This window comes from Antechinus flavipes, chromosome 3 (assembly GCF_016432865.1).
Source record: "Antechinus flavipes isolate AdamAnt ecotype Samford, QLD, Australia chromosome 3, AdamAnt_v2, whole genome shotgun sequence".
Taxonomy (NCBI): domain Eukaryota; kingdom Metazoa; phylum Chordata; class Mammalia; order Dasyuromorphia; family Dasyuridae; genus Antechinus; species Antechinus flavipes.
In genome coordinates, this window is record NC_067400.1 from 73,910,445 (window position 1) to 73,937,475 (window position 27,031).

General features: G+C 34.3%; 1 protein-coding gene across 2 annotated transcripts in view; it reads left to right on the forward strand.

The window, feature by feature from the left end:
* Window positions 1–20,043, forward strand: part of LANCL1 (LanC like glutathione S-transferase 1) — a 67,295-nt gene extending 47,252 nt beyond the window's left edge. For both annotated transcript variants that reach the window (XM_051983625.1, XM_051983626.1), the window contains exons 8-10: window positions 396–572; window positions 1,088–1,160; window positions 1,549–20,043. In XM_051983625.1, coding sequence (XP_051839585.1) covers window positions 396–572; window positions 1,088–1,160; window positions 1,549–1,625 — 327 coding nt within the window. In that variant the 3' untranslated portion in view covers window positions 1,626–20,043. The remainder of the gene's footprint in view (window positions 1–395; window positions 573–1,087; window positions 1,161–1,548) is intronic.
* Window positions 20,044–27,031: the final 6,988 nt, after the last annotated feature.

Consider the following 27,031-nt stretch of genomic DNA (forward strand, 5'->3'; position numbering starts at 1 on the left):
CAGTGGAGCTCTCCTTCTCTGTGACCTCCCCTCCTGCTCCATGTCTCTAAGCCCTCAGCTTCCAGGATGGGAGGGAACCACAGGGTCTTTTGAGTTAAAAAGCACCTTAAGAGTCATCTGGTTCCCCCCCACCTAGAATACCACACTACACCATCCCATGCAGAGAGACTGTCAAGGTGTAACAGACCCGGACGCTCTCATTCTGGAGTTTTGCAGTTGATGTTAATCTAAGTTCAGGACCTTACAGTTGTCTTTATTATTTAAATTTCTTCCTTTTGTATTTCACCCATCATTTTGGGCTCTTTTTTTTCTGTCATCTAATACATTTTATTTAGTTGTCAATGGAGTTAAAATGATCATTTACAATAAAACTCGATTTTCCTAATTGCTTACAGATATTTAATGAGGAAAAGTATCTTAATGATGCCTTTAAGTGTGCTGATGTGATCTGGAAGTATGGGTTACTCAAAAAAGGATATGGGCTGTGCCATGGTGCTGCAGGCAATGCATATGCCTTCCTGTCTTTATACAAAATCACCCATGATGTGAAATATCTGTACAGAGCTTGTAAGGTAGGTTGAAGAACATCCAAAGAAGAAGAAAAAGTTTTTTCAAGATATTTTTTAAAGTGTCTAATTCTGGTTTCATTTTCCCCGTTTTAGTAATCTACAGAAAACAGTTAAAATGACCTTTTAAAAGTTTAATTTAATTTGCCTTTTATAAAACAAATTGCTGTATTTAACTGTTTATTTGAGCTGGCAGTGGATTGGCTTGTTTATTTTGTTCCTATCTTCCTTTGGCAATTTGTTTATAAGCCTTAAGATAAAATTTCAGTCATTTAAGCCCATCATCCAGGCTAGCCCTCGATTTTAAGAAGCTTATGTTCTACATAAGTAAGTACAGTTTAGCCAGTTCATCACTTTTTCTTTTTTGGGCCAAAGTCTTCTTGGCTTCCCTTGTAGTTCCCATAGAATCACCTTGATCTTCCCCATAAACCCATTATCTTTTCAGATGAGTACTGTTCAGTGTTTTGGCATCTGAATTGAATATGTATTCTGAATAATTTGACATGGCCTTTCTTTTCCAGTTTGCTGAATGGTGTCTAGATTATGGTGAGCATGCATGCAGGACCCCTGACACACCTTTCTCCCTCTTTGAAGGTATTCTTTTCACATTACTTGTTTTCTTTATAATAGAAATATACATTTGAAGACACCATCTCCAAGGCATACTAATGTAATGATCCTTTAATTTCTTAGCCTTCCCTTCTGAACTCCCTTTGCATTTAGTAGAAAAAATTATTTTATCTTTTCTTGCTCATAAGTAATGAACAGATAAACTAAAGCAAGCACTAATGTAAATGTAAACCTAGAAGCTGAGAATAGTTGTAGTGCTTTCTAAACCTAACATGTAACTAAGTAAAAATACTTTTAATTCTGCTAAGGTTGTGCTGTTAATTTCAGAATAAAGCTAGTGCAGAAAACTAGAGCTATGCTATAGTAGTAGTACTTTAATATGATAACTCCTTATCTCTTTTGGTTTCTTCAGGAATGGCTGGAACAATTTATTTCCTGTCTGACCTGCTTGTTCCAACAAAAGCCAGATTCCCAGCTTTTGAAATATAAAAGGCCAAACACATCCCTACAGTTCATTGCATGTCCATCACTACCCATGCAAACATTGGCTAAATGAGTGCATTACTTTTCACCATCTTTCTTAACTAAAGGGAACAAATTCTGTGTTTAAAATAATTGGTCTTTTCCACAATAATCTTCTGCTCAATTCATTTTGGGGAGTTTTCTTTTATTTAAAAGGATAAGAGGAAAAAAAACCACTTTAGGTTGTTTTCCTGAAAGGGGATGAGATGAACAGTATTTTGTTGGAAACACACATACATACACATTTCTGAACTTGGAAGAAATTGCTAGTTATTTAAACTTTTCAACATGATTTAATGTTGATACAATTCTCACTACTATAATAAAAACTGAATTGTACTTAAAGATTAGTACATAACTGTTAGTGCTATTTAAATATTCATTTTCCTTTGGCCTATAGAAAACATATTATTATAGCCATGCTTTCTTTATGAATGGCCAACTATCAAAGGGGAGGGGAGCAGAAATGTATTTCCTCTAGAAAATTGCAAAAGCCACAAGCTGAACCAAGGATATCTGAACCTTTTTCTTAAATTCACATTATCTATTCAGAGTTTATTTAATGAACTCTTATCTTTTTATTTCGTGGATATAAGTTAGCTTTTGTATATATCTCCCAGATTAAAAAAAAACTTTTAAAAATGTGATAATCAGTTTAAAATTTTTACTTTAATGTTTTGATAAAGTTCAAAGTATTCTTAGAATTACACATTTATTATTTTTGGCTCTAGAAAAATGTTCTAAATTTTGGAAATGCTTATTAAAAGGTGGATGATTTTGTTATTACCAGTGACCAGTGAAACATGTTTTTGTTTACTACTATATTGTGAATTTTTCACCCTCTTGAGCCTTTACTTCCCTTTTACTTGCCTTCTGATCATTGTGCTTTGGTGTACTGCTTGCTAATGCTGTAGAATAGTTTAATCTCTCAAGTTATTTGAGTCTGATCTTCTCACTAAATAGAATAGCATTATCCCATTTTTGTTACAAAGACCAAGAAAAATTCCCCCGCTCCCTCCCCAGCCAACTACTTGAAAAGGAAGCACTTCAGCATTTAGTAGAAGTTCTATTTAGCTGTAAGTTACAACTATGAAGACATCTAGGTGGTACTATGTATAGAGACAGAGTACTAAGTCTGGTGTCTGGAAGAACTGAGTTCAAATTCAGCCTCAGATACTTATTAGCTGTGTGATCCTAGGCAAGTCATTTAACTCTATTCACCTCCGTTTCTCAACTCTGTGAAAATAAGCTGGTAAAGGAAATGGCAAACCACTCCCGTGACTTTGACAAGAAAACACCAATGAGGTCACATAGAGTTGGACACAAATGAAATGACTGAACAAAAACAAATTATCTAATGGGTTGTGTTCAGCACAAATAATGGAACAATCTTAGGTACCTGGATTGTACCTACTTCCAATCTCATGAACAAACAGAATTGGTTTCCCACCATAGGCAACTGATTTGACCCCAATGGATTTATTAAGATGTTTGTGTTAAATATCCTAGTGAACAAATAGAACTTTTGCTAAATACTCAGGGGCCAGTTTTTCAAATTATTGGCTGTATGGCATTTTCCTGATCTTTTTCATAGAAACTCATAGAAAATGAGTGCTAAATGTTTAATTGGAAGACTAAGATTGTTATAAAGTGGGAGGAAAGTATAAGCAAGAAGTACTCAAATGTAGTGATCCCAGAACAGACAAAACACAAATCAGGACTTACAGAATTGTTAAATCATAAATGAAAATTTGTTTTGTTGGCTTAATGATAACAAAAATATGTACCTTTAAAAAAATATTTCCCCAATACAAAACATTTGTGTTGCAATTCACTATTTTCTAAGACTTTAAAATTAGATAGGGAAAGAAACATTGGTGCCTCAAAAACCTCCCAAACTCTGGGGTCATTGGCACCCTTCCCTACTGCTGACCCTTGAGGTAGGCTGGACCTTGCCTCATACTCTTTTTTTTCTATAGCTTTTTAGAACTCTTTAAGGGCTTAAAAAACAGTTTAGGAAAATGGAATATACCTGTTTGATCAGCATGCCCTCACAAGAACAAAAACATGCTGCTGACATTGAAATCTGACATATGAGCTACTCGTTGGCTACTGGTGTTAATATTCCTGTTATTTTCCCTGTTATCTAAAAATAGCTAATAGTGGAAATAATCTGGATCTTTAAATATTGCTGATAGTAGACTCTAAAAACACTTAATTACACAATTTCCTGGTTGGCCTTCTGTGGATTGTGCAAATTGTGGATAACCCTCAGTCACGTATCCTTCAAAAGTGCTTGTGGGTAAGCTGCACCTTCCTTGTGAAAGATTTTGGGTTAGCTGTGTGGGCAGTTATACTAATAAAGAAATGTAAGTCACAAGGAAGTTAATCTGCCTTTGGCTGATTGTCCTGGTTGAAAGAATAAAGCTCATTTGTTTAGCTACATGTCTGCTGTACTGTTTTTGCACTTTTCAATAAATAATTGTGAACCATGGAGAAAAAGAGCACATTCCTCTTAGCTGGAGGGTAGAAATAACTAGCTTTGAACTTTTTTTGATTAATTCCAGGTAAACTTCTGTTCTGATGAAATTGTATTTTCATTGAGAATCCTAGTTGATGTTTAGATTTTAACTGAAGTTTTATCTAGAAAAAGTTTCAAGTAAACCTTTCATGAACACCATAGGTATTATTTAAAACTTTAAAACAGTTGGCTTGCAAACAGTCTATGAATTACTTTAAAATAGTAGGCCAGCAAACCTTTATTAATGTAAACACAATTGAATTAATCAAATCATACAGTAGAAGTATGGTTTGCTGGATTTTTTTTAAATGAAATTTTCAATCGGCATTGTGTCAAGTATTGGTGCTATCACTTTATTTATGTTCAGAATCAGAGACCTTATAATGGCAAATAAAAACTTGAAAACTTCAAGTTTTCTTAAAGTTCACAATAGGAAATATGTTTTTTTTTATTTCAGTTTTACTTTTTTATTTTGCTTTTAAGTATCCTTGCCCTTAGCTTGTGGTTCAGTGATTTTTTTTTTCACTTATGCTTTTCCTTTTCCCCCCAAAAAAAGTTGATTTAATGAAAAATCATTTGCATTTTCCTGGGTGTAGGGTTTTTATATGTTCTGTGTGGACCTAAGACAGAGAAGCTGGTTCAGCATGTACATTTAAAGCATTAACATTTACATAATATGTGCCTATGTCTACGGTGATGAGAAATTGAAGTAGTTAATTTTTCATCCCAAGGTAACTTTTTAAAGACAGTTTTTCCAAATCTCTGTTGGGCCTAGAGTCATTTTAATTTGCAACCATTAATCATCCTTAGAACCTTTTCCCTTCTCTTCTCCACGCTTTGATGCCAATTATAATTATATGGCATTAGAAATCTTTGTGATGGGTAGGATTTTAAGTGAAAATAGTTAGACCTAAGAGCACCTTCTGCATTAGTAAATTTTGTGAATAAATTAAAATAAATGTTTTTCATTGTCATCACCTTATTATTGTTTTGTTTGGGGTCCAAAATGCTTTGCTTTCTATGAATAGTTAGTAAAATTATAAAAATGATCTTTTGTATGCCTATGATTATTTTTTTCTGTATTTCTCAGAAGTCCATTATTACTCAACAGCACTCTTGGTCCCATTTCTTTTTTCAGTGGGTAATACCTCCAAAGTCAAAGCAAATCTCTTTCTGTAAACATATGTCCTTGGTCTTTAGAAGAGCTATTTCTCTCCCATAAATTGGTTTAACCTCTTTTATTGTGTTATGTTTTAGGACTGGAGATATATATAATTAACTTATTGTTAGAAAATGTTAATGTTGTCATCATAATGTGTACTTTGTGGAAAAATTTGTCATAAATCAAACTCTTATTTCAGTGGCAAAAGTGATATCAAAGAATACTAGTTTCCCACCTTTCTCTAACACACTATTGTCTGAGGTATGTTTTTGGCTTTCTTTTCTTTAGACCAAAACTGATTTTCCAGAAGCACTATTTTTTTTTTAAGAAAACAAATCTTTAAGGTAACAATTTTGTGGGCACACATATTCGTTTAATAACTGCATTGTAAAAGAATTTTTAATAGGTTCTATAGCTCATTCCCTCAGCCTTCAGGTCACAAAAAGTATCTTTAACATTTCATACATGTGAGACTCCATTCTATCATTGATAAACAAAGTTGTAATTCTAAAAATTCATTTCCCTGACCTTATGGATTATTTCCTAAATGAATCTTGAATTAGAGAGGTATAAGAAGATAGAAAGGATTGAGAATAGGCTAGAAATAATTGTAAAATATATTTTTGTACTATGAAAGTAGAGCTTTTGTCTTGTGTAGTATTCTGTATGCTACAATTTCAGTGTCACCAACAAATGGCAAGAATTTCCAAAATTTTAAAAATGTTAATTTTTAACCCTAAATTATTTTGTATTCTTTAGTAAGTTTGATTACATTTTCTTAAAATGCTGTTTAAATTTTCCCATAATTTTTGTAAGATTAAGAGTAAATGTGCAATTATACCAATTAATTCTTACCTTTGAGAAAGGAGTATGAAGCAAAGGGAGTATTAGTTCATAAGAATCATTAATAGATTTAGTATAGTGCTTCTTTCTCCCATGACTCAGCCACAGAACACATCACAGTTCATGCCATCTGATTTTCCCTCTTCGGTTGATTTTTTCCCCTCATTTCTTTTCTCTAATTGATTAAGAGGAATCACAAAGGTACCCATTTCCAGTCTTATAAATAAAACAAATCTGGGTCCCCGGTGATAGAGAACTGATTTTACTGCTGCAGATTTGTTCATAGTAATTGATTTTCTTCAGTCTTTTCTAAATTTGAATTTCAGAAAAAGTCTCCTTTTTTTGTCTCTGAACACTGAAGGAAAGATTGATTGTCACATAATTTCTTTTTCTTTTTTTTTCCTTCCTATACTTGATAACACCATAAATTCAGTATTATAAAATGGTTCATGCACTGCTCCTACAGGCACCAAATTAATAAATATCTATAAGTTTCATTTCCTTGGGCTCTCATACCTAATGTTACCATATTCACCTCTTTCCTACTCAAACCTATCATCAACAGTATGCAAAAATGTCATCAATTTTACATCAGAGATCATGTTGGATCTCTCAGTGTATAAAGCAGTGATTCTCAAAGTTTTGTTCTCCGTATGCCTTTATACTATTAAATATTCTTGAGGATCTGTCCAAAGAGTTTTGGCTTATATTTATAGATATTTACCCTATTAAAAATAAAAACTATTTTTGAATTTGTAGACCCTCTGAAAGAATTTCAGAGATTCCCAGGATTCTCTGGACCACACCTTGAGAACCACTGGTATAAGTTGTTTAAATACTGTCTTCCAAAATTCTCTCATGATAGTATCCACAAGGACAAATTTGATAAATTTCATAAGAAATAGCAGAAAACCAAAAACATAATAAACAAAGAGATGAAATAATGAGAATAGAAGGATGAATATAAGCAGTGCTGCTTTATAGTCAACTAGTTCAATTTCACATCTCTACATTATATTAACTTTTTCATCTGACTCAAATTATAGCCATGGTAACAATAAATTTTCAGTTAATGTACTATCACACCACAAATAAGTATTAGGGGGAAAAAAAAACATGAGGCACTCTGTCATGCAAGCAGATACAAGACTTATGTGGTAAATCAGTTTATAAAGCACTATCACAATCATTCAGTTTCTCTCATGATGAAGCTTGAACCTTAAAGAAAACATTTTAAGAAAATATTGATGGCATTCCCAGTAATTTGATGATTCCTATTGATTGCCTCTTTTAAATATGATTTTAGAAATCATCTACATACCTCCTTGCTTACAGATTCCCAGTTGTATGTTGACATTTTGACTCTTTGCCATAGTTTATATGCTGCAAAACTTGATGCTTAACCCTCTTGTGTAAATTACTAGGTGTCCAAAATAACTTCCAGTAACCAATATTGGTAGGGATTGGTTTTAAGTTGCAGTATGGAAGTCATTGACTTTGCATAAACTTTAGTATTTCATCTCTTCCTTTTCCCCTATAAGAATTAAGGCAAAATTTCCAATCCATTAACACTAGAGCTAAGAGAAATAGAGCCACCTTTATATCCTGTTCAGTTTATGTCATGAATGATCATGTTTTCTTACCTGTTATGGAGTTTATCTGCTTAACTTTGAAGATAATTTTGTGAATGTATATGGAAGTTCCACAGACCCCTTCAGAGCTTCTAAGAGTTCTCCCTGGAGATCTCTTGGGTGCAGGTTAATATTAAAGGCTTAAAGGTGACACTTGCCCCCAGATACAAAGAGCCCTGTTTCCCTATTTCAGAAATTGTCACTATCAATCCCATTATGATAGTGTATCCTAAAGTCTTCTATCAAAATAGAGAATAACTAGAATAATCATTAAAATTCCAATACAAATTGTTGATAGTTGCTATTGTGAAAGAAAAGAACAAGATTATGAAAGAATAGTACCTGAGGCCCATAAGTTCTGAAAAAACTTAGGTTAGAAAAAAATCTCTGTTTTAAAGTTATCAAGTACACTGCTTTGAGAGATTGCTGTGTTTGGTTTTGGTCCAAAGGATTCCATGTGAGCCCCTCAGCCAGTCACACCTAGTTATTAGGACGCTAAACCAGTAGACCAGCCTATGGTCGCTTCTGGCACCCAGAATTCCTTAAAACATTGACTGACTTCCACTGATGGGGTTAACTCCTGCTGTGTAATCTTCTAGCTTTACAATTCTTATGACCAAGGTGGGTCGTCCCCCACCATCGAGGTTGTTTTCTTACCTTCACACGGTTCAGAACCCTCTGACCAAAAATAAGGTGGTACAGAATGGTATCTGAACGTTCGGGGTGATTAAGAAAAAATTTGCAAAAGTGGGTCCCATGGGCATTCCCAAATAATCTGGTCCTGAACAACCCCTCTCTTAGAGAGTGGTTGTAAGTCATTCTAAGGCTTTCCTGAGTGCTGCGAGGAGTCCTTTTCAATATTGCAGGCAGTCCATCCAGTCAGCATAAAGCTTAACAACACACGAGGGCAGAGTTATGATCAGATGCATCGACTCTTCTGAGATGGATCGGGACCAAATGAAGACACAGTCAGGGAAGTAACTCCAGGAACTACAGAAACAGGTATCTGGGGAAAGACTTCTGCAAATGTGTGCGGAGTCATTGAGTAAACATGATAAAAAGGCCAAAGACTACAGGCATACTCAGGCCTCTTGTTTGCTACATCAAAGAAATTTGGGATTTCTCTTAAGAATTCCAGGCTGTAACTCACTTTCTGGTAACACATATCACAAGGAAGAAATATGCTCTAAAATGATGAAACAAGGTCAGATGATCATATGACCTGTATCCTCGAGTGATTGTTTCTGGCACAGTTACAAGAATCAAGCAAGGAAGCCAGTTGCCAAACTGTGGTTCTCTTCCCCCTTGGAGCATGAAATGTGACACTTACTGCCTTTCCAAGCCACCTCAGCACCTCTCAAAACTGCTTCTGTCCCCAAACTACGTACTTAGCAGACTGACTTGATTTTGGTAATCGCTTTAGCAAAATTGTAATACAAAATCCTTGTATTTTCCTTTGGAAACATTAATCTTAAACCTATCTTTGAGAACTCTATAGAAGGATATAGAAGAGTTTTATCAAAATTCCATACTTTTGCATTTTAGTATTGCTACCTCTTACTCTGTTTTGAATTCTTGACCCTGTAAATATAATATTCTGAATTTATGATTTTTGTTGTTAAAGTGTATACATAATCAGTCTTTATATGTTTCACCTGTCAGTAAGTCTTAGTAGTGGAAAAAAGTGGTGACAAAGGAAAAAAAAATTTTTTTCTTAAATGTAAACAAAAATAATGGATAATATTCTGTTTTACATATCAGTTTGCATTCTTTCCAGCTAACAAGTTAGATGTTTTTGCAGTCTCCCTGCTTTTTATGATGATGACTTTGTGGGCCATGGCAGATTGCATATGTATTAATAAGATTATTTTATATCAGCAAAAATGGTTTATGCATAATAAAATAATGGCCCACATTTTACATGCATATGGTGCTTTAAGGCTTATAGAGCATTTGGTTCCCCACAGCCCTATGTCAGTAGCTAGGGTTATATATCCCTGTTTTATAGACAAAGGACACAAGCCCCAAGGTAAAGTGATTTGGCTGGGGTAATAAGACTAATAAATGACAGCTCCAAAATTTGAACATAGGCCTTTGAGTCTCAAGTACAGTATTCGTTTCATGCTCCAAAATTTCAAAGTCATGAAATCAGCTTTAAATTCAATCACTAAGCCAAAAAAAAAAAAAAAGGCAAAATTTAATTTTAAATTTTTTTGTTGATAAACTATTGGTCATTGATGTGCATTTGGGATTGCTTTTGCTGAACAGTCTTCTTCATCAACAAGGAATATCACGGGACACTTTACATCAAAAAGTACACTAGAATAGTTAATTCAGAATTAATCCTGAGCAAGTAGCTTCATATCCCTAGGTCTCAAGTTTTCTTATCTGTAAAATGAGATGGCTGGACTAGCTCAGTGGTGTCAAACACAAATAGAACATATCCCTGCAGACCTCATTGACTTAGAAAATCACAGATTAACATTGTTTTATTTTTATTTTGCTTTCCAGTTATATTTCAATTCAATTACAATTCAATTACAAAATATTTTGGAATTTTATAGGCCATTTGCCACTTGCAGTTGAACATTTTGACACTTTTAGGGTAGATGCTCTCTAAAGTCCAGTTCTAAATTGATGATTTTATGAACTGGGTAGTCATTAAAAATGCAGGTACAAGTTGGGAAAGCAGGAAGGAAAGGCAGGTGAGGGAAAATTTATATAGCACTTTGCAAGTGCTCACAACTCTGGTGTAGGTAGGTACTGTTATCTCCATTTTACAGTTAAGGGGTCATACAATTAGTAGGTGTCTGGAAGTCAAATTTGAACTCAGTTCCTCCTGACTCCAAGCCCAGCACTCTGTCCACTAGGTCACCTAGCTTGTCAGTGAGTTGCTTAAGAGCTATGTATGTGTCTGAAAAGTTTTTGAAATGATGAAAATCAAGTATTTCTATTCTTGGAGTGTTATATATTCAGAAATTGGTTCTAAATCATTTTTAATAAATTTACTCTCCACCATTCTGGAATGTCAATGTATATCATGTCAAAAAAGCATCCTATACTCAACTGCTTAATTTTTAAAATGGGATTGGTTTTACCTTTTAATGAATTTTCTGATAATGAAGTTGACTTACCCATGTTTCACGAACTTTTGTTTTAAATTTGTGCCATACTATTTCAGAAATTTATATTTAACTTGGTTCCATATTGATTGTATTTTCTTTTGCAGATCTTTGCTCCCCAGACTAATCAAAACTCTCTCTCCAATAAAAACAGCATTACCCCTGGGGCTAACACAATGATAAATTCTCTCCAGCAGATGTCAGTAGAGTTAAGTTCATAATTTTGTTTCTTCTTGAACTTTGGTTCAGTACAGATTTTGGTCATCCACAATTAATGACTGGTTAATGAATGGATTTTTGTGTATTTAGATGTTTGTAATTGCACTTAGAAGAACAGGGATCCGTAGTGATCATCTCTAATCTCTTGTCCCTTTGACCAGGCCTAGTTTACTCTCACCATTCTCCCTGGACCTTGCCCCCCCCAAAAAAAAAAAAAAAAATTAGGAGCATTTTAAAAGAGCTTCCTCTTCTACCCTGCTCACCAGCTCTTATCATTCAAACATCTTCCTCTACCTCCTTCACTCTGGTCCCAGTTGAAGAGGCTCCTTGACAAGAGCAACGCTTCTAAATGCATCCTTGCTGCAGTCATGCTGATTCCCCTACTCCAGTCTCTTCCTATATACTGGTTCTTTCCCTGCTGTTTACAAAGAAGTACACCCACATTTTCCCACATCTTTAAAAAAAATGCTCATTATATTCCTCTTCTAGTTAAAATCCTGGAGAAAGACATGCATATTAGATACTTTTATTTCCTTGCTTCTCATTTCTAAACCCTCTCCATTCTTGTTTCCGTTCCTATTATTCAACTGAAATTGCTCTTTTCAAAGATACCAAGCCTCTTTTCAAAAGGATCCTTCTTCATCTCTTAATACCCTTCTCTTTGTGGATACTCCTCACCAGGCTTTTGTGGCCCTGTTCTCTCTTGGTTCTCTCTTTTTTTGTTTTTTTGGTGAGGGGTTTTGGTTCTCCCTTCTAATCACATACACTCTTTGGGTTATCTGTGGTATCTGCTAGTTGGAGTTTACTCCTGGGTAATCCCCCAAAGCTCTGAAGTAGGATATCATCTCTTCTCCTTTATTAATTTGCTTGGTGATCTCATGAGCTCCCATGGATTTAATTATCATTTCTATGAAGATTATCTACATATGCATGTATTTATATTTACAGCTATATATACACACATATCCAATACTGAATCACTTCCAGGCCAATTCCAATGCTCTTATGATGGAAAGAGCCATCTGCACCCAAAGAGAGAGCTGTGGGGATTGAGTGCAGATCACAACATAGTATTTTCACACTTTTTGTTGTTGTTTACTTGCATTTTATTTCATTTTTTTCCTTTTTGTTCTGATTTTTCTTGGGCAGCTTGATAACTGTGGAAATATGTATAGAATTGCATATGCTTAATATATTGGATTATTTGCCATCTCTGAGACAGAGTGCAAGGAAAGAAGGGGAAAAAAATTTGGAACACAAGGTTTTTCAAAGATGAATATTGAAAATTATCTAAGCATATATTTTGTTAATTAAAAAAAAAAAAGAAAGAAACTGAATCAATTCCCTGCTAAACAAGTTCCAATGGCTTCTTGCCCAAGCTCAAATTAAATGAGTTATCTCCCCTCCTCACTCTGCCAATACTTCCTTTCAGAACTCAAATCCCATCTACTTCAGGCTGCTTTTCCCTGTCTATCCACACACATGCCTCCAAACTACAAATGCCATCCCTTCCTTAGTGTCTTACCTCTGCTATATAGATCTTGTATCTCCCTGATTAGAATGTAAATTCATGGAGGGCAAGGCTGTTTTATTTTAATTTTTGTCTGTCTTTGTATTTTTAGAACATCATAGTGTCTGGTAGATAGCTGCTTGCTAGTTTGATTTGAGATAAATTTTAAGATGTAAAGATTTTATCTACAATAAAACAGGTTTTGATAATGGCAGTGTCTTTCAGGCAGTACTGATAGTGCCTCAGTGCTTATATCCACCAGTTCTTTTAGTGGATGTCCTTCATCTGGATTTGGTGACTTGAACTCATATCCTGATGCTTTCTTACAATCTCCCCAGGAGGATTTCCAGTTCAGCGAGGATGCTCCTTGAAAAAGACAAGCAGAACAAGAGTTGAGCAGCTCTGCTCTCTCTCATCCCTTATCATCATTCTACCACCGCCTAAGCAATCTACCATTTCTTTGAACTTTCTTTCCCTCCCACTATTACTAACAAGCTTTCACTGCTGTGATACTTTTTTATAGGACTATGATATACTTTTTGTTTTCCCCTTCTTGGAAACATGTCCTGCCTCTTCTCCACCTGGGAAGGAGGGGAACTTCCTAGCTTCCCTGAGCAGCCACTCCATCATACTCCTGACATTCTCTTACAATTAGGAATTATTTTGTCCTGCTGGGGAGCCCCAAGCCTTTATGCTGTCTAGCTACCCACAGCTTCCCTATGCCTTATGCCTAAACCTCCTGGAGGCAGAATCCTTTTGGACAATGACAAAGTAACCTGAACTCATTCCTCAATGATTAATGTACTCCTATCCCATGGTACCTGGTAGGGATTCTGGACACCTTGTTGCTGTTATTCAAAATGCATTCTCCATCCCTCATTGAACACTTTAATCTCATTTCCTGAAATCATATTTCCCCATTCTACACCGCCCCCCCCTCCATTGTATCAAAACTACATTACCCATTGTATTCTCTATAGGTTAAACAAACTAGCTTTCATCTTAACCCTTTTCTATTTTTTTTCCATCTTTTTGCACTCACTGAGACCTAATGGGACATCTTTCCCAACCACCTTTTTCAACAATGGTTGCATTACCCTAACATATAATATCTTGTCTAGATATCACACTAATGACATATTGGGAGATAGTAGCTAGTACTTTGTTTGTAATCCAAATTTACTATGTTTATAGCATTTTCTTAGTTATCAATTTAGCAAAACATATGAGTTCAGCTTAGCATTGTACTTGATGAATGCATGCTAGCTTTCTGTGAACCTTATTTCCCCTCTAAGTGCTTATAAATGACCTAGAATTTTGCCACGTATCAAAACTCCCTGTTTGAAGACTTTATCTTTTTTCCCTTTCTCAAAACAAAGTTAGTTTTCAGTTTTGTAATGCCTTTCTATTCTCCATGATTTTTCAAAGATCATGAAGCAATAACAACTACATCCTACATCTAGTGTGTATGTTGCCTAGGCAACAAAATAGCCTCATTGAGGCCAACTAAGGCGTCCTTTTTTCAACTTATTTTGGGTTTTGATAACCATTTCCTTTCATATTTCCTAATCATCATTCCACTTGATTGAGAAAACAGAAGGAAAATAGAAATTGAATAGCTCTCCCTTCTCTATGTCCTCCATTACTATTATTTCTATAGACATCCTCACGGGATGGGGAGAGCCTAGAATGGGAATTAGAGGCTACCAGGTTTGCATTTCCTCATCCATAAAGTTGAGTTAAATTAGGTAACCTCTAATTTTCTTTCCAATTCTAAACTGGAATTCTAATTTCCAATTCTAAAGCTATAATGCTACAAATTCTTTTTACCATTCTAGTCTTGGTTCTTCATTTGTAAAATTAGAGTTTTGGAAGAGATGATTTCTAAGGTCTCTTCAAGTGCTAAGATTCTAATTCTGTGACTCAAAGGCTATTATTGGAGTGCTAACTATGGTTCAAAGTCAGCAGTTGGAGTTTCTTCTGCTCCAGGATACAACCAAATGGAAAAGTTAGAAGGTCAAAGGGATAAGTAGAAATTTGCTACAGGTTGGATGTTGTACAGGCTTCCTAGAAATGGTTGTTGAACTGTTACCAATACGGGAAACATTTCAACCATATCATTAATCAGTGAGAAAATAATGAATCTTCACTTATAGAAAGACTCTTAAGAATTTTTTTTTAATTAATAGGTTATCTTGAGCAGAAAAATACTATGTCCTGTGCTTTATTAAGGAAAATATGGGTTATAATCTCAAGAGACATGGATCATAGGCCTGCCTCTCCCACATAGGTCCATCTTGCCCATCAACCAGCTACATGATCACAGATGCACTCAATTACCTCAATTTTTCATTTATAAAATAGGATTGAGCTATATGATTTCTGAAGTACCTTCCATGTTTAAAGCTCAATGATTATGTGATTCAGATCTTGCTTTTTTATTGAGTCACTAAATGATTCTGGAAAACCTAGATTAATTCAATCTGTTTCCACTAATCCAAGAGTTAAGTAAATTTAGTCATTGCACTCTAGCTATTTTATAGAAGGTAGGAATAAAACATAGTTGGGAAGGTACTAATGCCTATAGCCAATCTATCACAGCAATACCAACTTCAGAGCTGCTTTTACTCTAGCTAACACTGATCTTTGGAATGCACTGATCTTTCTAACTGTCTTCCTTATAATGAGATGGAGAGGAATCCATTTTACCCTTGAATTTCAAGTAAGACGAAATTAAGAGTTTTTGAAAATGAATTTTTTACTGAGCAACTAAAGACAACAAACAAATGATAAAAATGAAACAATAGTTTGTAGAATGTATATTCCCTATTCTAACTTTAACATATAATCAAATATTGGTTTGGCTAAAACAGCTTATGAGGCACTGAAGTCCACAAATTCTTCCCCTGTATGAGTTGGATATGAAAGAATGAATGCTAAGTAGAGATTCTTAAAACTTTAGCAAAAGTAAATTGTAGTCAAATTATTTCTAGGTAGGTCAATTCCTCTATACCCTACTCCACTCCCATGCTATATCCAATTTTCCTTAGTCTATACTAACCATTTTTATCCCATAGCCACTTAACTTCAGCACACCCCCCTAAATTCCCTCATTGTGCTTCATAGATTTTAGTCCCCTGGGCAATTCTATAGTTTTATTATACATCTTTGGAGTTAAGAATATGCTTTATTCCTGACCCATTTTTCTTTGCTCTTGCATCTGCTGCTGAATATATTTATGAGCTATTTACTAAAGGTGGTTTCATGATATCATTGAAAGACAGTCTGGCAATCTGGCAGCAAGGACTACAGATCTTCATTGAATTTGAGATTTGAAGACATAGATTCAAATACTGGCTCTGATCCCTATAAATTACAACTTTGAGCATGACTTAAATTCTGAGTCCCAGTTTTTAAAAGTAAGATAATTCTTGCCCAAACTACTTCTTTTTTTTTTTTTTTTGTAAGTTTAAATGACGAATATTATGGTTCATCAGAAGAAAACATTTTCTTACATAATCAAGTTAAGATCAGTTCAAAAGATTTGAGAAAAACATATCTATTTGTGCAAAGCATTATAGTAGATGTGATTGTAAAACTATACAGGAGAGAAACCTTGTTCTCAAGGACTTTGCAATCTAAAGGGGTTACAGACATCTTTACAACTAATTGTGACACCAGATAAAATAACCATGGAGCTTCCTGATAAAGTCACCCATGTTCATCCATGATTGTTCTGTTTTAGCCCCTCCCAGACATCCAACTATTTGACAAGCCTTGATCCAATGTTCTCCACATTTCTCATATTCACCCTTTCTCTCATACAGCAATAACCCTAGTTCAGTCTCTTCTCTCCTGGACTATTGTAATAACATTTTCTTTAGGGGCCCTTAATTCCAAACTACTCCATCTCCACTCCAACCTCTACTCATTTTCCAAGGAGATTTTTCCTTTTTTTTTCCAAAAGGAGTAACATGTTCCTCCCAGTTACATGTAAAAACCACTTTTAACATTTGTTTTTAAAACTTTTGAGTTCCTAATTCTCTCTCTACCTCCATCTCCAATCCTCTTCATTGAGAAGATAAGCAATTTTATATAGACTATATATGTGTAGTCATGAAAAACATTTTTATAACAGTCACATTGTAAAAGAAAACAGACCAAAAAAATCCCTCAAGAAAAATAAAGTAAAACAAAAGTATGCCAAACTACTTCTCAAAGCAGTTATGAGGATCATATGAAATATGTCAGACATTCTGTAAACAAAGTGTAACATAGCTATGAACTTTTTCCTTTTAAGATTTCTTCTTACTTTCAATAAAGATAATTCTCTACACTTATCATTCCAACCTACAATTTGGAAATACTCTTGAGTGACGATGCCATCTAGAAAAAGGAAAAAGGGAAAAGAAAAAATATTTCCTTAGACTTTTGGACTGAATCACAATCACATCAAGCTCTCGGGCTGTATAAAAGATTTTAACTCCCTCTTACTCTCTTTCCCGCTCCCAAGTTCTTGATTCCTACCTGAGAGGTGCTTCAGTTTCTCACCTCATTTTCACAACACTAATTAGACAGATTCCAAACCTAGAGATTGTTAAAACCTTTGTCAGCTTAAAAGATGAATCTCACTCACCAGAATAGTAGATGTTTTCCATATGAAGGAGCCAACCATGACATATTAGCAAACAAAATTTCCAATAAGGGAAGAGGAAAAGCATTCTCATTGATACAGTGGCACTGGGAAAATAGATATCTATGGAACTTGTTTTGCTATTGTTTTTTACCAACTCAGGAGAAAGAAGCCATAGGAACATTTTATTTGCAAAGTTAACTGTTAAATTTTCCTAATCATTGTCTCAGTGGATTTTTCATTTTATGGGTATCTGTTTTCTTGTGGTATAAATTTTCTTATCCCTTGGTGGCTTTGAATAGGGATCATCTGTTAAGCTCATTGCACACAATTTCTCTAAGGGTGCATATAGCCTTGAGACTTTCTTCTTCTGATATATTTCCATGAATAAAATAATCATCTTAAAAAAAAAAAAAAGAAAAAGAAACATTTCTCAGTGGGATATTTTCTTCAGTCACTGAAATCAACCATTACTCTGTGGTAAGGAAAGTATGAGCAGTAAGCCTCTTAAAATAACTCTACCATAGCTCTAATTGGAGTTGATTGTGAAAATCCACTTGATTCCAAACTTTAACACATGACTGAAAAGATTGCATCTGTTTTATATTATTATAAAACCTATTTTCCTCCCGTTTTACACACATTTGAAAAAAAAAAAAAGGTATTTTTTTTTAAACTTAGTTTTCAAGAAGATTATGCTGATATAGTAAGTGGTTTGAACCTGGGCTTTTATTTCCATAAATAAAACCTACATGTTTATAGGAGTCCCTAAAGGATTTACCATAAGATAATGTACTTGCTTAGAAAGACTAAGGACTGATATGAAAGTAAACATACATTTACTTTCACTAAAAGTTTTCTGATTTGTGTGAGCCAATGTACCCTTAAGAAGATATATAACAACTATGGTGAGTTGTTAAATTTCAATTAAAAAATCAAAAGGAGCATTTAGAAGTGAGAGTAACTATTGGCAGAATTGAATTGGTCCAACCAATTCTGCATATCAATTTAAATGAAATTATTCAAGAAAAGACTAAATTGTTTTTATACCCTTTGATCCTTTGATTCCCTTTACTGGATAAATATACCCAAGGAGGTCAAAGGCAAAAAAAGTCCAATTCTCTTTTTGTGATAACAAAGAACTGGAAACACAGTGAGTGCCCATCAAGTGTAATGGAATATTATCATTCATAAAGAATTGGCAAATGTGATGAATTCAGATAAAAACATGGGAAGGTCTATATGAATAGAAATGAAATAAGTAGAAACAGGAGAATGCAATAACTACAGTATAAATATACATATTCCTTTGAACACTATGAGAAAGCCAGGCTCCAAGTCACTTTCAATACTTCCTTTAAAAGAAAGGTTGATGAAAAATACCTCTTCTCAGGAAGAAGTGGAAACTTACTAAGGTAGGGTATTATATCCATTAAGGCATGGTCATTATTTCAAGTGTTTTTGCTTAACTGTTCTTTATTAAAAGAAAAGGTTAAATGTCCAGGGGTATTGCTTCTAGAAATGACTGCAGTATTAAAACAATGGCATTTATGAAACATTTTATAATATCCTCCAGAATTTAAAAAAAAATTTTTTTTAAGTATGGCTAAGTGATAGTTTACAAAAATGATAACAAAGAATTTTATTCACTATACCTTCCTCTATATACTCTGAGGTATTAGTAAAAATAACATTTCCATTTTCACAAGAAATGCAAGTGATCATAAGCCCTTCTCATTTCAATTTTTAAAATAATAAACCCATTAGGAAAATGAGCCATAAGGATGATGACAAAAGGTGTATAACCACAATAGAATTATCTCCTTGTCCCCTTATATTCACAATCACTATTTCTTCCTTCCCTACTTGAAAAAGTGATGTAATTCAAGCAATGACTTTAATAGCAGAGGGAATGCGAACTTCCAGCTTATCAAGGCTGCTTAAAACCAGAAGCAGGTTACCCAGTTCCCACAAATCCACCAGCATAGCCTTGAAGTTCTTATCAGATCAAATAACAAGAAATCTAATGAGAAATTATAATCACTTCCACCCTGATTTCATAAGAGATTGGCCAAAAATGAAGCCTGAAAGCAATAGGAATGGTACCTGGCACCAACACATAGTAAGTAGCCTCCCAACTATAACTCGGGACTGCCAAGAAAATGTATGAAAAGCATTTGTTTCTTGAGTAGCAAGAGTAAAGAGTTCCTTCAAAGGAAAAAAAAAAAATTCTGTGGTGATCAGGAAGCCCTGAAATGGTGATAAATGGGAGTAACAAGTAGCAGCCAGTGCATAGCATAGTGAAGAGGTATGACCTGAACATCTAAGCCCAGAGACCAAGTTTGCTAGCATCTGTTCGAAGCACTCTGAACCTCAAATATCTAGAGGGACCCAAACCTAGGAGTGTGGATGTCAGCACAAGAATTCAGGTGACCCAGGATGCAAAAGTGTAACAGGGCAGAGCCTGACCTTGGTGCAAAGCAATTCAAGAATGGAATCTGGAGACATGAACTAGCATAAAAAATAATTGCAAATCTAAAACTACCACAAAAAAAATCACAGAAGATTCAAGGGGGGGAAATGTATTTTCATCAAGAAGTACATGTATGCTAGAAGCAGTGAAGCAAGAGCTAAAGCAAATATACAACTTAAAGAGCTGTTAAGGAAAGAATTAGAACAAATAACTTAGGATTGGAAAGTGATCATTTAATGGACTCTTTGAAATAAAATAACCCAAACAGAAATTGACTTTTCAATATATTTCTCAAGAAATATTAGATCGAAATCTAGAAAAAAAAAATAGAAAATGTAAGATATTAAAAGACAATTAACCTGGAAAATAAGTCAAGGAGAGAATTTAAGAATCATTGATGTCTTGAAAGCCATTTAAAAAAAAAAAAAACTGGATGCTATATTTCAAGAAATAAGTGAAAACTGTTCAGATCTATTAGTGAATCCACTGAAAGAAACCTCAAAAAAAGTTCCAGGAATGTCATAGCCAAACCCATAGTTCTCCCAGGAGGTCAAAGAAGTGCTGTAAGCATCCATTAAGCAATACAGTTAGCAAAGAATAATGTTCACACAAATCATGTCAAATTCCATATTAAATTAGAGATTTTGGGAGTAAAATAACCCAAAAGGCAAAAGAGAAATCACCTTGAAAAGTTCGATTTAATCCTATAGGGGAAAAGTGAATTTTAAATAGAATACTTTGAAACATATCTGATAAGACCAGAGCTGAGTAGAAACTTTTGATAAAAACAGTAGTCCAAAGAAATTAAGAAAGGTGAGTGTACTTGAGCAATTTGAATAAGCTATATGGTGACATGCTAATATTCTAATTGTGAGAGAAAAATCTAGTGTCTTCATAAGCTTAATGTCTTCAAATAGTATTGAAGTTCAATAAAGATCCTGAGAGGGGATTTTGCTTTGAGAGTTTGAAGAAGATGGAAAAGCAAGGATAAAAGGGAATATATGTACAGAAAGAAATGGGTGGAATATACTGTTTCTCATAAATGGACTTTGTGAGTAGACTATACAAAGGATATAGTGGAGCCAATGGGCTAAGATGAACCTCTTTTTTGAAATGGACAAAGAGTTGAATATATACATTTACACAAAGAATCTGGTGTAGAAATAGATCAAATTCAACACAAGTAAAATGAGAGGATGTGGGTGATGAGGTGGCTGCCCCCCACCCATTGCCCCTGCTGCACAAGGAAAAAAAATCAGAAAGGAAAAAAAAGTAAGCAAAAGCAAAAATACAATTTGTGTTCCACATTCATTCCCTGTAGTCCTCATTCTGGATACAGATGGTTCTCTCCATAAGTCTATTGGAATTGGCTTGAATCACCTCATTGTTGAATAAAACCAAGTCTGCCACAGTTGAGCATCACATAATGTTGCCGTGTACAGTGTTTTTTCTACTCCATGTAAATCTCTTCAGGACGATCATTTCTTATCCCATAATACATATCAAACTTATTCAGCTATTCTCCAACTGAAAAGCAGATACAACAAAACATTTTTGTACATGTGGGTCTTTTCCCTTTTTTTATGTCTCTTTGGGATACAGAACCAGTAGAGACACTGCTGGATCAAAGGGGATGCACAGTTTGATAGCCTTTTGGACATAGTTCCAAATTACTTTCCAGAATGATTGGATCAGTTCACAACTCCACCAACAATGTATGTGTTTTCCCATATCCCCTCCATTTATCTTTCCTGTCATGTTTGTTAATCTGATAGGTATGTAATAGTACCTCAGAGTTGTTTTAATTTTCATTTCTCTATTCAGTGATTTAGAGCATTTTTTTTCACATGACTAGAAATGGCTTTAATTTTGCCTGAAAAATTGTCGTTATTCTTTGACCAGTTATCATTTGGAGAATAGCATGTTCAGAAGAAGGCACAAACAGAACAGCTTAACATGTAGATTTAGTTATGTAAAAAATTAAGTGGTTTAAAGTGGATATTTCATTTTTTCAGAGGAATCTTGTTTTTATGTTTGACTATGAATACAAAAATACCCTTTGGTTTTTTTTTAATTCTGGGGTGTTCAAGTTTAGAATTAAAGTATTTTTAAGAACATGACCAGATATTTCAGGAAGAGCCTTATAATCCATTAGCAAAGAAAGAATCCCCCCAACTAAGGGTCTGTTCAGGTTAATGAATTAAATTGCATCATTTGGAGGTAACCAAGCTCTGAAGGGAAGATTTTCACTATGGAAAGTTGGAGGAGGTAGACTGATAAACCAGAATGACATTTTCAATTTACCCTGAAAAATAGAGTTGCCAGCAAACCAGAATTCTCATATCAACTGCCCAGTACATTCTCTTCCAAACAGGAAAATTTAGAAACAAAATTAATAAAAGTTGCTCAGTAACTGTAGCATTAAAATAAATGGAGTTGGATGATTTCGTGAGTCTCGCTTTGAAAATGTCATTAAGCCCAATCTTAATCTCTATTCTAAGAATATAACAAGCAGGCCAAGATATTTTTGTCTGCTAGTTTGAGCATCCCTCCTCTGGACAATACTGGGTAAATATTAAGTTATTATATTTAGCTCATTTCTTTCATCTTCACTCAGATGCTATCCCTTGGTTGTGACATTAAATTTAACAATTAGAAAAGCTTTACCTTTGATTCCTCTGAATTTTCCTGGATCATAATCCCTGTGTTTTCATTCAATTTAAAACTATAAAATTCTAAGTTGGAAGGAACTTCATAAATCTTGTCAAATCTTCCACCTAGTTTGAGAATATGTAGAGATTTGATCATGTTATTACTCTGGCTCAGAAATCTTCAGGCTCCCCATTGCTTACTAAGCAAAGTTCAAACTCCTTTCCTGGAATCCAAGACCATCCACAGCCTGGCAATATTATACTCCTTCAACCTATTATGCCTTATATTCTAGCCAAATTAACAACTCTTTGTTATGTCATAGTCTTTGTTTACATTGCTCTTTGTGACTAAAATGTTCTCCATTTGTTGAATTCTTATACATTTTTTAGAGCCCAGCTCTAATACCAAATGTTCCATGAACTCTTTCATGACCTTCCTCCTTGAACGTCATAAAGCATTTTCCCCCCTCTCTAATGCACTTACATAGTAATATGAATTGTATCTCTAATATATTACATAACTTATTAGGCTAAGTCAAGGAGGATTTCCAGGTCATATGAGCAACAAGATGGATATTAAATATTTAATGTTCACAACTTCTCAAACCTCTTTAAAACAGAAATGAACCAAAGATAAAATGACTTCAGCTGTCTCTCTAGGGTATGTAGAATCCAAAAGAATAATTTAAAAATACTCTTATCTATAAACTAATGCTCACTGACCCCTTCCCCACTACCTACAAGACTGCATTAGCAAACTTAACCCAATAACAAGCTTGTGATAAAATCCACTTCTCTTCATTTTCCCATTGTCATGGAGTCCCCAGCTCCAGTCTGTAGAAATTTGTCTGTGCCCCTTATGGAGCAAACAGCAAACCCATTAGTTGGAGAATGCAATCCCAGAGCATCAATATGGCATCTTTCTGCCAGTGCCAAACCAGAGAGCTAAGGACAGGAAACGGGATAGAACATTTATGGAGTAGGGAAGATAGGGAGAGACATTCTCCTGTAAGCCCTACTCTTCAAAGTTTAGAAAAAAGCATACCATCCAGCTGGGACCAGTTCTGTCCACCCATAAATCACTTGGAGCAGAGACCTAGTGTGGGAGTTGCCCACATGATATGCTCAGTGTGAGAGAAAATTTAAGATGCTTTGAGATCCAGATCCCAAGGAAACCACCTATCTGAGGGAACAAAGTGGATAGGGAAAAACAGGAAGGGAAAAAGATTATCAAAAATTCCAAGAGAAGGAAAACTGAAGGACCTTGAAAGTAGGCAGATAAACCAATAGTAACAATAGAAAAAAAAAAAAAAGACCCCAAGATATATAGTAAACATAGTTTAAGTATCTATGAATAAATACTGGGAAAGAAAGGAAATTTATTCAATACTAGATGAAACAGAGGAACTTATAGAATGGGAGAACATGGAACCATAACATGCCACTTCTAAGTGGTTCAAAAGAGAAATGAGAATTATGATATAACAAACAGAATGTATGGCATGCACAGCAAAAATAATAAAATATAATCTATAATGACAAGTTTCAGCCAAAAAAAAAATATAAAAGAAGTGCAAATATACAGAAGTGAAAGACAATCTAAGAAGCAAAAAATATTTTAAAATGCTCACTAAGCAAAAATTACTGATCTCAAAGACAGGATGCATAGAGATAATTTAAGTACCATAGGTCTCCCTGAAGAACAGGACAGAACAAAAATCCTTAACACTTTGATGCAGGAAATAATGGATGAGAACTGTCCAGAATTTCTGAACATTGAAAAGGAAATACCAAATGAAAGAATTCAAAAACCATCTTTAATAACTATGTAAAAGAAAATTATGATGATGTAACAATGTACCAAAAACAATCCTCAGAAAGAAAATATCCTTATAGTCATGCATTTACAAAATAGAAAAAGAGAAGATTGTTTAACATTAAATTATCATTTTAAAAAAACCCAACAAACCTAAAACAGAAGAAAGATTAAAAATTAGAGGGAAAATAGATAAATTGGAAACAAAAATAATAAAATAGTAAATAAGCCTAAAACTGGCTCTTGGAAAAAGCTAATAAAATTGATAAACCTTTAGCTAATCTAATTAAAAATGAGAGCAGAAAATCTAATCAAAATAGCAAATGGCCCAAGGTGAAATCATACCAAATCCCAAAGAAATAAAAATAATAATCATAGAATTATGTACCTTTATATGCTAACAGCACTGAGAATACAAAATAAAGGAATACATTCAAAAATATGAAATGTCCACCCCTTCAGAAGATTTAACACAGCTTTTAAATAATCTAACCTCAGAAAAAGAAGTAGATCTGGCTGCAGAAGAACAACCAAATAAAATAATCCTGGACCAACTCAGAGGACAAATCTATCAAACTTTGAAAGAACAATTAGTGACTATATTTCACAAGTTATTCTCAAAAACTGAGACTCTACCAGGATCTCTTCATGAGACAAATATAGTCCTAATATGATCAAGTGAGATTTACACCAGGAATGCAAGATGGTTCAAAATTAGGAAAGCATTCAGCATAATTAATATTATGGAATATTATTGTTCTGTAAGAAATGGCCAACAGGATGATTTCAGAAAGGCCTAGAGAGTCTTACATGAACTGATGATGAAATGAGCAGGACCAGGAGATCATTATATACTTCAACAACAATACCATATAATGATCAATTCTGATGGACCTGGCCCTCTTCAGCAATGAGATGAACTAAATCAGTTCCAATGGAGCAGGAATGAATTGAACCAGCTACACCCAGCGAAAGAACTTTGAGAGATGACTAAGAACCATTACATAGAATTTCCAATCCCTCTATTTTTGTCGGCCTGCATTTTTTATTTCCTTCACAGGCTAATTGTACACTATCTCAGAGTCTGATTCTTTTTGTACAGCAAAATAACTCTTTGGATATGTATACTTATTTTGTATGTAATTTATACTTTAACATATTTAACATGTACTGGTCAACCTATCATCTGGGGGAGGGAATGGGGGGAAGGAGGGGAAAAATTGGAACAAAAGGTTGGCAGTTGTCAATGCTATAAAATTACCCATGCATATAACTTGTAAATAAAAAGCTATTTTAAAAAATCGTCTGTTATTGTTTAAAAAGTAGAGATAGACCAGTGGAACGTACTGGACAAAGGAGATTCAGAAATAATAATGTAATAACTCAAGTGTTTGATAAAAGGACTTATATAAGCCTAGAGATAAATTCTCTGATTTAAAAAAAAAAAAAAAACTCGAAAATATTCTGCAGAATTTAGCATAGACTATGGGATAGTATACCTCTCAGATCCATGGAGATTGCATTATGAAATGCAAACATTATGAAACATTATGAAATGCAAACATTATGAAACATTATGAAATGCAACTGGGAACTTGGAATTCCTAGAATCAACTAGCACCTGGAGAAATGGGAGAACATGGTTCCCAGTAAAGAGATTTTACGCAATTTGGGGAAAATTAACAAGGGAGGTTATAGTTCAACGGTAGACTATATAATCAAGGATGTAGTGAGGGAGGACCCTATTTTCTCTGACATCTGCAATAACTGGCATTGTTTGTTTTGGCAGTGGTACATAATAGAAAAGGGGAATCTTCCAACCAAACTTTAAAAGTAGTGACAGAAAGGGGAGACCCTAAAATGGTTACATTGAACATTTTGATTGAGGATAAGAGAAAAGATAGATACTAGATAATCATAGGAGTCACAAATCTGAGAATGGGGAGTCTAGAGTAAACTTGAAGAATGCATAATGAAGAAAGTGAGAGAAATCCTTTTTTTTTTTCTTTTGGAAAGAGGCACCAAAAAAATGAAATTTAAATAACTAGGTGAAGCCAGTCCAATTCAAGTAAAATCAGAATGAAGATGCTAGAGGTAAGACTAGGAAAGAACTGAGACATTAGAAAGCTTGATGAGGGCAAAGAGAGGTTTAATATGAATGAAAAGGATAGAAGCTAGTAGTTAGAAAATGGAATTTTGGAATTCATGCTCTTAAAAGTAAATCTATGTGTTGAAGAGGTAGTAGAAATAAAAATTATTAGAGATTCTGACTTCAGACCTGAATTATGCCATTATTGATAAGTATGGTTAACACTCACCATAAAAATTGATAAAATCATCTTCCTTTTCTATAACCACCAGTGTAGCCCTAAAGATTTTACTTTCCTAATGGAAAGTTTTGATTCATAGTGGATGTAAGAGAAGAAAGAAAAAAAAAAAAAAAGACAAGGAGTTACTGCATTTTTATTAATAACTTGGCTGAAAAGTGGCAAGGTAACATCTGGAATAGATATTATCAATTTGGCATGCTGCTCATCTCCTCAGATAAGATTCAAAATGACAAGCACTGTTATAAAGAAATAAGCTCCATCTAGTTAAATTAAAATGATTAGGGTCATTTAGGCAGAAGAAGTTTAATTTAAATGGATCTAAAAGTTTTGTATAAACCAGAATACCTAAGTATTTAATCTTGCCTGAAGCTTGTTTTAAAATTGAAAATGATTATAGCATAGACCGATAAGGAGTGAAAATATATTAGAAAATAATTTTTAACTGTTTCACACTGCAGACTT